Source organism: Ranitomeya variabilis, chromosome 3, assembly GCF_051348905.1.
Source record: "Ranitomeya variabilis isolate aRanVar5 chromosome 3, aRanVar5.hap1, whole genome shotgun sequence".
NCBI classification, from domain to species: domain Eukaryota; kingdom Metazoa; phylum Chordata; class Amphibia; order Anura; family Dendrobatidae; genus Ranitomeya; species Ranitomeya variabilis.
In genome coordinates, this window is record NC_135234.1 from 727,559,473 (window position 1) to 727,574,837 (window position 15,365).

The 15,365-nt window shown below is 42.7% G+C and overlaps 1 protein-coding gene across 6 annotated transcripts in view; it reads left to right on the plus strand.

Annotated features, from left to right (window-relative positions):
* TNFRSF19 (TNF receptor superfamily member 19) overlaps positions 1 to 15,153 on the plus strand; it is an 87,981-nt gene extending 72,828 nt beyond the window's left edge. For 3 of the 6 annotated variants that reach the window (XM_077298396.1, XM_077298397.1, XM_077298392.1), the window contains 5 exons: positions 10,866 to 11,027; positions 12,083 to 12,208; positions 12,619 to 12,712; positions 13,119 to 13,461; positions 14,253 to 15,153. In XM_077298396.1, coding sequence (XP_077154511.1) covers positions 10,866 to 11,027; positions 12,083 to 12,208; positions 12,619 to 12,712; positions 13,119 to 13,461; positions 14,253 to 14,261 — 734 coding nt within the window. In that variant the 3' untranslated portion in view covers positions 14,262 to 15,153. Of the gene's footprint in view, positions 1 to 10,865; positions 11,028 to 12,082; positions 12,209 to 12,618; positions 12,713 to 13,118; positions 13,497 to 14,252 lie in introns of all 6 variants that reach the window. The other 3 variants (XM_077298394.1, XM_077298391.1, XM_077298393.1) reach the window with 2 other exon arrangements.
* The last annotated feature ends 212 nt before the right edge of the window (positions 15,154 to 15,365 follow it).

Sequence of the window (15,365 nt, forward strand, 5' to 3'; positions counted from 1 at the left end):
TGCAGACCATGATGGCTTAAAGCATAATAAAGGGGAATAGTAAGGTATTATTTATTTTATTATTTTAGAATATTCTGAGTATTTTTTATAATTTTCTTAAACCTAAACAACCCCTTTAATTCTAGATAACGTTCCTACAAATGTTTTACATTTTTACTGATCACTTTTTTATTTTTTTGCTTTTAAAGTTGAATTGTTCTTTAAAAGTTATTTTTTTTAGTTTTTTTTCCCCACTTCTAGCAGCAATAATTTATCCTAACACTTCCTATAGTTTAGGGTTTCGGCCATTATACCTTACGAGGGGGGAGGGTTGCCTGTGCCTGGAACATGCTGTGCTTCTTGTTGCTAGACCACTGGATGTAAAGAAGATGAAGTGGAGCCCACCACTGGTTAGTGTGTCTCCGCATTCCTCCCCACAAAGTTGCTGAGCAGTGGAAATAAATGTCTTTGTTCCTCAATAAACCACACATGGCCACTTGAGCAATTGTGCATCCAACACATCAGAGGTGCATGAAAGTGTCTCCTGTACCCACTTTCTACATGAATGCCTCCTACTATCTCTTGTGTCTGAGGAGTCACATTACACTGGATGTCTGATCTTCCCTCCGAGCCTAAAACAATTGCTGTATTCTTTGTTGAAAGAGAGAATGTTTTAAAGAGCCTCATTGTGCCTCCGTGACCCGTTCAGCTGTGTGTATTTATCTAATTACAAAAGGCATAAGTGTAATGTCAAGCCAAACATTGTGTGTGCCAAGCATTCATAACTCGCTCATAGGTAGGAGGGCTAGAACTGGCAAGTCCGTGTGGAGCACATTTCTAGTTAAGAGTGGGAAAAATAAAGGGTTGCTCAGACCTCTGTTGTATCTTACACAATCTACAAGTACTTTGTGCTCCACTTTATATCCATCTGTGATCCTTTCAAGTATATTTCAGACTTGGGTGACAGCAGAGCCAGGTACTGAGATACATTGAGTTTCTGTCGTTCATATTTTTCTTTCCAATAAAAAGGCCAAGATCTTGACTTTCTTTGCTGAAGCGCAAAAAAAAGTTCAGCATGCCATATGAAAAAGTATGCAAGAATGCAGTCTATCTCAAGCCATCTCCTAAAGGAGAAGAGTCACCAAAGAACCTTTTAACAATCCTCTGGACTAGAAGGCCCAAACATGCAGTGATCAGTGTTTTCCGGTCGCCAAAGCTTATAGAGAGCGCCTATTGCTCCCGGCTTCCACCTGGGCTGCCAATCAAGTATTCATCAAGAGCCACAGTTTAGGTCTGGTCCTCCACATTGGGAGAACCTGGGGCTCCGTGGGACTGAAGAACCTGATGGCCACAAATATCGCTCTAACCCCAGAAGGGACATCTTGTCAGGAAACCATTCCTTGGAATATGGACAGTGAACTCACAGTGGCATAAAAAAATAAATGAAATATATGCCTCGTGTATACTTTCCAGACATCCAGATGGAATTATTAAAGTTCCTCATGTTAGCCTTGCAAGAATCGTGTGCTCGGTCAAGCTCGAGCACCCCAGGGTCAACAACTGGGATCGTCTGTACCTCATGCTTTTACAATATCCTGGCCATGGATTCAATCTGGACAGTCTCGGTCAACCTACAAATGGCTATAGGAGCCACCCTGTATATACCCAGAAACTTTCTTTCTGTGTACATCGGTGTACCCATCTTTTACAAGCAGCCCAAGCCAAAACAGACGCTACATTTGATATTAGCCAAAAGGCAATGAATTGAACCTTCGACCATTACCTTGGACATGTACACACTCTGTGGTGGCTTTTAAAGGAGCTCTTCGTAGATAGTTGTCTTTCTTGTAGTGATCCATCCCCACTCTTTGTCTTAAAGAAAACCGTCACTCTAGTGCAGTGGTCTCCAACGTTTCTGACCTTGAGAGCCACATTCAACATGGTGAGAGAGTCGCAATCCACATCCAGCTACTGCCCCCCTCACAGTAGTGGCAACCAAAACCCCCATTACGGGTATAATAATAACCAAAGCTTTTCCACAGAAATCACCGCAAAACAGTTTACCAATATCAAGTGGTTCCCACAATACCCACATTCAGTATTCTCCCATGAAGCACTTCCGACACACTGTCACTTCCAGCTTCAAGCACCTCCCCTGACAGGTGGTATCATCCTGTCTCCAGCGTACCATACTTAAATTATATGTAAACCCCTAAGACCAGTATATAGGCATCCAGATTTTATTATTATTATTATTATTTATTGTTATAGCACCAATTATTCCATGGCGTTTTACATGTGAGGAGGGGTATACATAATAAAAACAAGTACAATAATCTTAAACAATACAAGTCATAACTGGTACAGGAGGAGTGAGGACCCTGCCCGCGAAGGCTCACAATCTACAAGGGATGGGTGAGAATACAGTAGGTGAGGATAGAGCTGATCGTGCAGCGGTTGGTTGATCGGTGGTTACTGCAGGTTGTAGGCTTATCGGAAGAGGTGGGTCTTCAGATTCTTTTTGAAGATTCTGATGGTAGGCGAGAGTCTGATGTGTTCTGGTAGAAGGTTCCAGAGTAGGGGTGATACGCGAGAGAAATCTTGTATACGATTGTGGGAAGAGGAGATAAGAGGGGAGTAGAGAAGGAGATCTTGTGGGGATCGGAGGTTGCGTGTAGGTAAGTACCGGGAGACGAGGTCACAGATGTATGGAGGAGACATGTGGATGGCTTTGTATGTCATCTTTAGGGTTTTGTACTGGAGTCTCTGGGCAATAGGGAGCCAGTGAAGGGATTGACAGAGGGGAGAGGCCGGAGAATAGCGGGGGGACAGGTGGATTAGTCGGGCAGCAGAGTTTAGAATAGATTGGAGGGGTGCAGAGTGTTCGAGGGGAGGCCACAGAGCAGGAGGTTGCAGTAGTCGAGGCGAGAGATGATGAGGGCATGGACTAGGGTTTTTGCAGATTCTTGGTTGAGGAATGAACGGATTTGTGAAATATTTTTGAGTTGAAGTCGGCAGGAAGTGGAAAGGGCTTGGATATGTGGTTTGAAGGAGAGATCAGCGTCAAGTATTACACCGAGGCAGCGAGCTTGTGGGACTGGGGAGAGTGGGCAGCCATTTACTGTAATGGATAGGTTCGTTGGGGGGGTCGCGTGAGATGGGGGAAAGATGATGAATTCTGTTTTGTCCATGTTAAGTTTGAGAAATCTAGCGGAGAAGAAGGATGAAATAGTGGACAGACATTGAGGGATTCTGCTCTTCTGTGCTGGGCTACTCACAAAATTCACTATATTGAGATGTGCTCTCCTTACCTGTTTGCTAGACCTGGAGCTAATGCACCAAGCTGGAAGACAGCTGTCAGTCACAATTCATGGGACCGCGAGGCACATGTGGCTCCCGAGCTATAGGTCGGGTACCCCCTGCTCTAGTGCAACCTTTAGGTAGATGTAAATTAATGTCTGTCCCATTAACCTTGACTAGGAATTTCTGATTTGGCTGCCTTCCATGGATGCTGTATTATGACTTTGCACATCTTGCAGATTCACAAAGCCATGATATGGTTTTGTTCATAAGTTTTTTGGATGACTTTATAGAGGTAGACGTTAGAAGGGTCCCTTGATAAGCCAATTACAAAGCTTTTGCCTGCTGGAACCTCCAGCAATCAGCTGCTATCTATGGTGAAACCGTTCTATATACATTTACATTTCTACAGTGCCATTGGAGGAGAAGTGTAGAATTGCACAGTGCCCAAATGTCAATGGCTTACCGTATACGCAGGAAAGGACTGGTCCTCCTGAGAGAGACGCCCCTGTCCACTCTGACTAAATCAGGATCCTGAACAGAGGAACCTCTCAATCCTGTAGAATTCCCTAATCTGGTACATGAAATGGAATTAAGTAGTCTAGACAAATTCTTAAACAGTTACTATACTGTATATATGTATATTACATCTATTACTCCTCCTCCACAGAGAATGCATTCTTAACATCAGTACCTGCCCAAGCCAGTCGGCCTACCAGCATAGGCTAGGAATATGCGAGGAGAAGGCAAACTTCTTGCACTTGTTGGCCTGGTTGGGAGATGATGTCACGTCCACAGCAGGACTAATCAGTGTGCCCCTATGGAAATGTCATCAGACTGATGGAGCCAAACAAGTCCAGACTCCTTTCCATTTAGAAGCATCTGTTCCTCCCTTCTGTGTTCAGTGATTTTGCAATGAATAAAAGCCCACTTAGCTTTCTTTTCAAGGAAGAGTTTTGTAAAGTATACACAATAGATGTAATATGTGGGCACCGGGTGCATATATGTGCACATATAAAGAAAGAATGATGACCCGATCTTATCTCTACAGCTACCTTTATTACCAATCCTACTGCACTAATTTACATCACTTTCTAACAATTTTCCTAAGATAATTTATTGACCACAATTTCAGGTAGAGGGGTACTCTTCCACCTATCTGCTCTGTTACGTTGATTTGAGACAAGATGTATTTAAGCCAAGTACATCCTAATCTCAAGCCGCAAAACCCAAGACCCTAAAATCGATATCCACACTGACTGCATTTGTCTAGTCCAAACCAGTCCCTTTTTTGTATTTGCCCCCGAAACTCAATCATAGATCTACTAACCTGTTTCACGCCTTTGCTCTTGTTTCTCGTTTCCTGGCTTATCTTGCCCAGTAGAAGTACAAAGTAATGATTTTAGGGATCCCTTACGTAGACATCACATTGCCGGTTGGTTCTGTAGACGCGCTCCCAATATAGCAATGAATAGTATTAGTTGACTACATGAGGAATATCACATAATGGCCACTATCAGGACCAAGGTTAAACAACTTCTGTATAGGTTGGCCCTCGGGGTACTGCGCATGCGCTGGAGCTGCTCTCTTCAGTTGTATTGAAGTACCAGCCGGGAGCAACATCTGATGGTTAACCGTGTACTTTGTGAAAATTCCTAGCTTTACTTAAGCAGGTGTTCCAAATTATCCAAATATAGGGGATAACTGTTAAATTGGCGTTCGTCCCCTCATGGGTGTTGGTCCCCTCATGGGGAATCTCATGGATTGCGAGAACTAGATCAGCGTTGGTCCCCTTATGGGTACGCTAATGGATTGCGAGAACTAGATCAGCGTTGGTCCCCTTATGGGTACGCTAATGGATTGCGAGAACTAGATCAGCGTTGGTCCCCTTATGGGTACTTTAATGGATCACGAGAATGGGGGACTTGCTGCAAGACCGCCCCCAGTAGGAGTTGAATGACCAGTTGAGCATGCATCCCTATGCTGCCGAGTGCAGTGCCATATGAAGGGTAGAGCACTTGCCAAGCCTGCTGAACCATCCAAATGCTCATGGCCACTATCTTGTAGACAGGGGGCCTTAGACTGGATTACCCCCATAATAGAGAATACCCTCCATGTTGTGTGAGATTAGAAATTAAGGGTTAGACCCAGCACCACCCTTATCTGTAGGGTCATGTTTAGTATGGCAGTTCAACAAGAATTAAATAAATTTGCCTGCAATACCAGAATATGCCCCTGGACAAGAGTGGTGCTGTTGCTTAGGAAAAAAGTCTTCCTTCCTTCGTTTACGTGCTGATACCAAACGGAGACTATGCTTTACTGTGCAGTAGACCTCCATGAATACATTGGATTAGTAACGGTGATCCTTATACTCTGATTTCACTCGTTTCTCTAGTCTTTGTAATCCATAATTATCTCAATGAAGAAATGAGTCACACAGTTATGGGCAGCACATACCTGGATTACCTCTACATCCTACCTAAATACCTAAATGCTTATGTATCTAATGTATTAATCTGAATTTCAGAGTTTTTGGCCACATTGAGCTGCCGACGGCCGGTCCTCCTCGACAGATATTATTGTGCAGTGACAGCACAGGGAAAGGGCTCTGGAGAATATTTTGGAGCATGAACAGAGCAATTTGAGCCTGTGCCCTTCCGATTGCGATCTTTGTTCTTGCTCCCAGCTGGCAGCTTCGTCCTCTAATCCTTGTGGAAACTTACATTTCAAGCACAAAACACAAAAGCTATTTTATGTCTTATCCTACTGCACAGATGTTGCGGAGAGGATGTAGAAGAGGACAGCTCAGTGGGCGCTTTCATTTTTATTACGTGCCTTACAGCAGCACTTCCTTTTGTAAGTCATATAATTCATGCTGTAACCATTAATAAGTAAAAGCTAAAATTTCCATCCGGCGCTTCAATGCTTTTGGGTATATACAGCTGCTTACAGGGGTTATCTGGTTTAGAAAGCCCATTAAGTAATGCTGATTCTTTTCTCTGTTTGCTCTGTTTTCTCTCTGTTCCCTCTTGCCATTTCTTCCTGAACAGCTCATTGATTTAAGTAGACAACATGTAATACCTTGTTTTTCCTTTAGTAGCGCCGTAGGGAAACTGAGCACTTGCTGTATACACGCGTCTGCTAGTTGTTTGTACTTGAAACGACAGGAGAGCGATCTAACAAGGGATCACCAATCCATGACCACTAGAAATGAATGGATTACAAACTTTAACAACTTTTCTTGTAAGACCAATATATCTTCCCATGTGAATGGACCTTTAATGCAGGTTTACATAGTGTGACAAGTGATTTGCATAATGGGCTGGCTTTTAGGTGGACATCCATATAGTGGGCGGAAGGATGTCCACCTTATCTCCACCTGCAGAGGCTGCACCGCCATGTGCTGACAGGACCTGTGTGGTGTCACAGTCATGTGATCAGTCACATGAGGGAGGAGTCACATGGTCTGGGGTTTAAGTAGTTGACCTCCAAAGGCAGCAGTGTTCAGTGTCTGGAAAGGAAGCACTCCAGGAAAGTGTTGGTGCCTGTGTTAAAGTACCTGAACCATGGACATTGCTAACCCTGAGCGGGCTGATTGTCATTAGGAGGACTGTGTTTTGTTTTGCCCAGAGGGCCGTGTTTATTTTTCCAGCTTTTTTTATGCTGCGTTTAATAAACCAAGCATGTTCTTAAAGAGACAGTGTTCCGTTTTTACATCTGTGTCGAGCCGAGTAAGCCGATCTACCACAATAGGCAGAACACTAAGTCCCTTTCCCTAGAGACGTAGTTGTAAATGCAAGTCCGACCCCAAAAAAGGTAAGTTTAGTCTCAACATGCATCTATTTCATCGTATCCCTTACAACCTGAGGAATGTCTTTTCTTCTTCTCATGGGGCTTGTTGAATTCTTCTGATGACATACGATCAACTACATTTCTTAACCACGTGCTAAAATAACTTAACCAAAGTGCAAGGTTACAAGTGCTGTCACCTGTTTACATTATATATGCCGCTCACAATGATTGGGACGAGGATATAATATGCCTTATCCAGAATCAATATTTGTAGAAACAAGAGCCTTATCTAGAGTCGATAAACCTGCTATACCATTGATCCTCTGCTGACCTTAGTATAAATCACTAATCTAGAACCAACACCGTCTAATCCCGGCCCATTGTGTATGATTTACTGATTAAGCCAGAGTTTTTACGCCCAACGTCAGATTGTGTAACAGATGCGAGATCATTTCCTTTAAGAGTATGATCCAATTCAGTAATCGAGTGGGACAATCTTGAGAAGATACAAAGAAATGTTTGGAGGCATAGAGTCCGTAGTATTGAACCTTGTGCAACCTATGTACCACCATGTAATTCCTACAGACAGCACGGTATGAGCTCTGTAATACAATGTCTGATTGTGTCCCTGTATGGCCCTGTAGACTACCATGGGTGCAATATTACAGATGTATACAACCCAAAAGTTGTATGGACCCATAATATGGCCATATAAAGTTTTTTATTTGTTCGAAATCCCAAATCATTGCAATGATAATGTTTAAAATTCACGACAACATTTTATGCAATGTGCCGAGAGTCAAGCCCTGGAGGAAATAATGAACCATTTTGTAAGTTTCAAGATTCAGTGGCGTAGCATTGGCGGTCAGTGCCCGGGGCAAGGCAAATATTTTGCACCCCATAACCCGTGATCCACTAGCGCTCTTGGAGTTCCTTCTACCAGTACGGTATTAAACCCCTTATTGAAATAATGACATAATTATGGTTTGTACTTTGAACTCATAGTTTTTTCCTACTTTTTCCAAAAATGTTAAAAGTAAAAATGTTTTACATGTTATTTTTTGTATTACATTTTGTAACAATCATTAAATTTATCTCTAAGCCCAACCCTACGTTTAACCCTAACCCTTAACCAATCTTTATCCCAAGTTAGGGTTAGAAAAGTCTAAGCAGCTCTTAGTAATGAATGAAGACCGGATTGATTCATGTGCAATAAATACTATGTTCAATCATTAGCTGTTCATGTAATCTCTGTCGTCACTCGCGCAGAGCGCAGCAACTGAAGACAAACTCCTCTCACTGCGCTGTGCATAAGCAGCTCCATGCAGGCAATGACTGCATAACTTGCAGGCGCCAATCACTTCACAGTGCGAGCGGCCTGAGCAAGATATCGGGGAGGCAAACTTTTGCTACCCTTATACACTGTGCCATTAGGGATTACATGCACACCCTCCATTCCCAAGTTAACACCTCTGCCGAGATTCACCCTATTGTTTTGAAAAAAAAAAATATTTGCTTTTTTTTGCCTATAGTTTTACTTCAACTTAAAACCTATTTTTAATTTGGTATAAATAACAGAGGTACTGGTCAGTGAGCCTGAACTCCTAGCAGTCACCCCCACCATCTTTGTAGAGCGCCCAGACTTTTTTTCCCACTCCCAGATTCATCAATTAAAATCTTTCAAAAAAATTGAGGTACCGAGCCATTGATGTCCACCGGGTTACTCTGGCAAAACACAATCTGATCTACACAACCTCATTTTCTGAAGAAGGAAAAAGATACATGAGGATGAAGCACAAACCCGAGAAGTGCCCAAACCAGTTCTTCGAAGGATTGACTGCCGTTTACTGGCGGCAGCGCGGCCGTGATTGATAGCAATGTCTGACTGGTGACACAGCGGTGAAAGAAGAAGCCGACTTATCATAGGACACTCGCTGTTCTGCTTACATGACACGAAGAATTACAACCATTCACTCACTAGATTCTTTGGACACATCTCAACCTTTAGCACACTGAAGACATGTATAAGTTGAGGTCTTCACTTTTGGTGTTATGTTTTTGATAATGACTGTATGTCATGTCACGTCTCCAGTTACACAAGAAAATGGCTGCTTAGTGTTTACGGCAAATGTCGGCTTTAGAGGGCATCAACTATTGATGGTGAAAGATCTTCCATCCACAGACCTCCACTAGTCGTAGATGACTGCATGTCCAGTATGTCCCAACACTACTGTGGAGAGGACAAAATAAAGCTCATTTTACCAATAAACTGCATTTGGAGTGGGGGAAAATCTATTGCTTTATGGCAGTGTACCCCAACTCGGGTCATCAAGATCCAATAACAGGTCCTGTTTTCAGGATCAACTTCATTTCTCCATTCTCTGAGTTTACGGCAATCCAAGTGCAGTCTGATGTTTCACATTCACCCATAGACTTGTATGAGTGCGCGTGATCCAATTATCAGACCTTTCCTAGTTGGCATGGGAATCTTCCCTTTATATATTGTTTTATTGGTATGGTGGCTTTCTTTTATAGACCGCTTTGGAGGCATTATAGCTGCAGTGTAAAGCATCGGGGAGATGTTAAAAAAAATTGAGCAAAATTTATTTAAAACTGCCATGAAGACTCCATTTATTATTTAATCACTAATAAAAGCTCAGCCTAAGTTGGTTTTCTGATTTCAGAAAACCCCTGTTCCCAGGCTGCCGTTTGTTTTTAAAAAAAAACAAGCAAAAAGTTCTTTACTCACCCTCCCCAGACCTGGGGAGGGTGAAGAAGGATTTTTTTTTTTAAAACAAGCTGCACATGAAGACAAACGAAAACCCCTTTCAGGCTATGTGCACACCACGTTTTTTTAAGCTTTTCCTAAGCGAAGACGTTTCAGGAAGGAGCCAACGCTGTGACCTTACTACTGTCTACATCACAAGGCTTGGCGCCAGGACTGCACTTTTCCGATGTGACCTTTTTGCTTTGTCAAGGCTCTTGTATGGTCGGTGAGGTAAACGTCCATATTCTGCTCCTAACTGAAGCAAAACTAAGTCAATCTTGGAAATAATTGATGTGGAAAAACCTGCAGAAATGTCTGATAAATGAGTTTATGTAAAGTAACACAATCTCTTCGTTGGTGGAGCGGCTTTCCTCTGATTGCTCTTGGCTTTGATGAATGTGGCTGCCTTCAAAGCTCATTCCTGCCACTTCATACCTTAAAATCCCCTCTGTGGTGCGCCATCTACTGACGTGGGACCTCGCATGAATTTGTTCTGGTCAGTCAGCCATTTCGGAGGTTTTGGAATACAAGAATGGAAATCTGCATGGGAACGTGGAGAAGCTCGATGCTTTATGGAAGGGCAGCAGATATTTCAGTACTTGGCTCCTGGGGAACATTTTGACAACTGTGGTTTGACCATAAGCTCTTTGGATATTGGCCATAGCTGAAAATCTGTATTTATTCCACATGGTGATGGTTGTGTCTCCGCATGGCCGCTTGTTATGTGGGGAACAGAAACTCGGTGTCAGTAGGAAGCTAAGCCGTCTGCATGTGTATGACCGCATGACTAAGGCCGAAGCTTCTCGTAGAGATGGGGGATGTGGGTCATATAAATATATATTCTATGTAATGCCTTCTGGATTATTGGTAAAGCCAGACATATATATATGCTCCGTTTACCAGATAAGCACATGTACATAGCTGATGCCTCTGTATCTACCAAGGCATCCTCATGGTCCATATGCCATGCTATACAGCTACATTTTTTTTCTTTGTTTAAAACTATGTAATTTATTATTTCTTCCAGGCAGCAAAGTAAATCTTGTGAAGATTAGTGCTACAGCATCAAGTCCTCGGGATACCGCTCTGGCCGCTGTTATATGTAGTGCCTTGTCCACAGTGCTCCTAGCTCTGCTCATCCTCTCTGTCATCTACTGCAAAAGGCAGTTCATGGAAAAGAAGCCAAATTGTAAGCATGGAAGTTTCCATTCTGGTTTTATATATTTAGACCTGGGGTGGGAGAGAAAGCTACAGACCTCTCCTTATCCATCATGCCTTTCCTTTCTTTCCCTTTACTTTCTTCCACTTTCCTTTATTTCTTCTCCTTTAATTTCCTCCCTCTGTTCCTTCATTTCCTCCCTCTACATATTCCTTCCTTCCATTACTTCCATCCCTTATTTTCCTTCTCATCCATTCCTTACCTTCCCTCTCTACCTTCCATCCAATCCTTTTTTCCCTTCCTCCTTATCTTTCTTTCTTTCCACTCACTCCTTCCCTTTCCTCTTGACCTCCCTTCCTTTCTCGTTCTACCTTCCCGTCTTTCATTCTTATCCCCTTACCTTCCATTCCCCTCCCTCTTTACCTTTCTTCCCTTTTTAGTTTCCTTTCCTCTTTACTTTCCTTCCTTCTTTAACTTCCTTCCTTCCTTAGCTTCCTCTCTTCCTTCCCTCTTTAGCTTCCTTCTTTAGCTTCCTTCCCTCTTTACCTTCCTTCCCTCTTTAGCTTCCTTCCTTAGCTTCCTCTCTTCCTTCCCTCTTTAGCTTCCTTCCTTCCCTCTTTAGCTTCCTTCTCTCTTTACCTTCCTTCCCTCTTTAGCTTCCTTCCTTCCTTAGCTTCCTCTCTTCCTTCCCTCTTTAGCTTCCTTCTTTAGCTTCCTTCCCTCTTTAGCTTCCTTCCTTAGCTTCCTCTCTTCCTTCCCTCTTTAGCTTCCTTCCTTCCCTCTTTAGCTTCCTTCCCTCTTTAGCTTCCTTCCTTCCTTAGCTTCCTCTCTTCCTTCCCTCTTTAGCTTCCTTCCTTCCTTCCCTCTTTAGCTTCCTTCCCTCTTTACCTTGCTTCCCTCTTTAGCTTCCTTCCTTCATTAGCTTCCTCTCTTCCTTCCCTCTTTAGCTTCCTTCCTTCCTTTCTTCCTTCCCTCTTTAGCTTCCTTACTTCTTTAGCTTCCTTCCTTCCTTTCATTGAGTCATTAATTTCTTAAGATATTTTCAAATTATCAATGTGTTTTTGATCTCCCCCTCTGTTGTACAGGGTCTTGCCGATCACAAGAAGTGCAGTACACTGGGTCTGAACTGTTATGTTTCAACAGACCACAAGTCACCGATCACCCAACTAGGACATACTGCCGCTGTCAGCAAGAGCAGCCACAGGCTTGTGGTGAGTGATAAGTTTACAAGCGGAGACACATTGTACCAATGCGATTCTTCCAGTCAAGAGGCATTGTAAACCTAATGAAACAAAACCTAATGGCAGTGTGAACGGAGCCTCACGCCAGTAGGTGGAAATTACCTTGCTTGAGAGGAGCTGAACTGCAGCACCAGACACCGCCCATTGACAAGAGTGGCCCTGTTTCTGGAAAAGAAGTAGATCGTTTTCCTAATTGTGCGACAAATTCTTTATTCATGTAATCATCATGAACACAACACATTTTTTGTCTGTTCATTCTGTGAAATTTCTTACGGAAACGTAACGGTTTCTTTTATTCTATAAATGTATTGACATCTCCAATAGCCAAATCTTACAAGCGACGTTCGCAATCAGCAAGTTATTTGTCTTTTTCCCTTTAGGTCCCGTCCACTTGATTCCATCATTGTGCTGTGAAGAGACGCACAGCATAGACCCGGGTTGTATATTCCCGTCACACAGCACATTGTACGATGGGTAAGTGCGCATTATTTTATTCATAAGCCACACTTGTATTCATCCATTAAAGCCTGCATCGGCCTTTGCACAGTGGCAATAACGCAACCGGACTCTGAATTTTGCTGAGTTAATGTCTAAATCCCTTTCGCTTGAAGATTTCTTGTGGGTTCATACATATATATATATTTTATAATTTGTGAACTGTTTCACTTACACATAGGAAAGGGGGGGCAGAATTATTTCTGGATGAACCAGAATAAGTGAGAATGTATCATGGGAAACGATACATAGATGACGTCACGCCTCATTCCTGGTGAGTTGATGAACTCCATGAGGGCTGAATGTGACCGTGCAGGCGACAGATTAATACAAGTTACTATGACTAATCAATTAGGGTCACTCCTAATAATTGCTTTTTTTTCAGGAACGCGGATTCTGTGGTGGACATGATTCCAGCATATTTTGGACCCACTTCAGACTCGGCCTGCAGAGAGCTAGCTGAAACTTGGCCTCTTATGCAAACACCTCCTGGCATTGATAGCAATCCTGCCTCTGAGCCACATCCGGAGCTAATAGGGAGAGATGGAGACACTTTGAACAGAGATATGGAAGAGCCAAGTATTTTGCACACACACAGTGCGCACAGTATCAGTGCAGAGACGGCGTCTTCAAAACATCTTCATTTATTAGAGCTGGACGCTTGTCAAGGAGATGCGGGAAATCAGCCAGAGGTGGATCACCTACCATGTGTCCTAGACGAGAACCAGGTGGAGTGGCTTATTTAATGTGCTGCAGTGTAAGGGTAGGCAACGTTAAGATCTGTGCGTTCTGGCATTCTACTGCTGAAAGAATAACTTGATTGCAGATTTGCTGTGGAATTTCCCTGTGCATTGACTTTCAACCTATGTAAACTCCATACTGCAGGTTGACTGCAAATTTAATCTAATTGTAGAAGCGATTTTGAGAATCTCTGCTTAGATCGAGGTGTATTCTGCAGAAACTATGTTACGTAAGCATGTAGCCTAAACTTAGACCTTTGTCTGATATGCTGTAGATATTTATACTCATTTACATTTTGTTGTTTTTTAATTTAGTTCTATTCATAAGAGTTGAAAAAAATGTAATTAGCCCTGATTATGTAAAAGCAGTCTTTTTCATGCCAGTCTTGATGAGGGGGCAGGGTGCAGTGTGAAGACCGATTAATTAAGAGACGCACACCTCTTAATGAAGCAAACAAGGTGCAAAGTGGCGTGCACATTAGGATGCGCCTCACCACAAGTCTTACTCCAGTCCCTGCGGGAGTAAGATATGTGGCATGACAAAAACCACTAATGGTCATGAATTTGATGAACGGAGGTCATCACACCCATGCCCCAGCTCTACCCAGTTTGATGGAGCTAGGCAAAAATAGCATGAAAACTACAAAAGTTCCGAAGGTTTTGCGCTTCCTCGAGTTTTCGGCTCTTCAAAGCTTTTTACACCAGAAGAGAAAAGGCTATGATGAATCTGGGCCCATTGTCTCCCATCACAAAGTAATAATCATTTTATTAATTTTCAGGACTGCTGAGTGAGATGTTCTCCAAGATCCACCATCAAGAGGTTTATTTCTAGATCAGCCCACCAGAAGGTCTTCTAGATCCCTCACCTGGAGATCTAGACCTGCGATTTGAAAATCCACCTCTAGACAAGCTATTTGTAGATCTGCGTCTTGAACCTCCTGAAGATCTATATCTGGATTAGGCACTGGGAGATCTACATCTTGCCACAATGTTCTGTATTGAATGAGTCTCCATCTGTTCTAGAATCGCCTTGAAATATGACCGCCTGTTCATCCTTAAGACGTCTGGACCTCAGGATGTGTATGGGAAGAATTTCCCTTGAGCAGATTGGTACATGGAGATATGCTCAAGCAAAAGAACTAAGGGATGAAACTGACTGGAGAAATCCAGTGTGGGACTTACTTAAATTGTGAAGCAGAATGTAAATGTAATTTTTCATTATTTATGTGATGACCTTCATTGAACTGTACAGTCCAGCTTCATCGCACTGCAAATACTCATTGCACGGCTCCCATTATTTTCTATGGGTTTGCACAGTGCAATTTAATGAGTATTGTATGAGGTCTGCACATTGCAACTCTTGCCTATCTGCTGAGTACATTGACTGCCATCCTGAACGGTTGGATCCGTTTCCCGATACGTCTTGTCTGGTGGAGCCATGGTCATCTATATATTGTGCTTTTCAGCTGTCTAGATGTAATGCACTTATGCTGGACCATTATCCAGTCCATTATGCTGAGGAAATCCTATTTATCACATGTCGAGATCATTACATTTCTGAGACACAAGCACATGTATTACCTATGAGCACCATTTCTGCCATGTATGTGCATTTTTCTATGAAGCGTTATTTTGTATGATAGGTCATTTTTTTATAAGAAGATTTTGCTTTAACTTCCAGTGTTTTCTAGACTTATTGTTATTTATGTTTCTAGATCATTGTTTATGGCTAGTGATGAGCGAACATGCAGGGATTTTCTGTTTGTTAGGCTATCCCTGCATGTGTTCGGCTGTTGAATAGCTGCGAGACATGTAGCCGTGGGGACTCGAACATATTTTTCGAGCATGCCGAAGACACCTGATTAGCACCCGTACATGGCGGATAACACCTT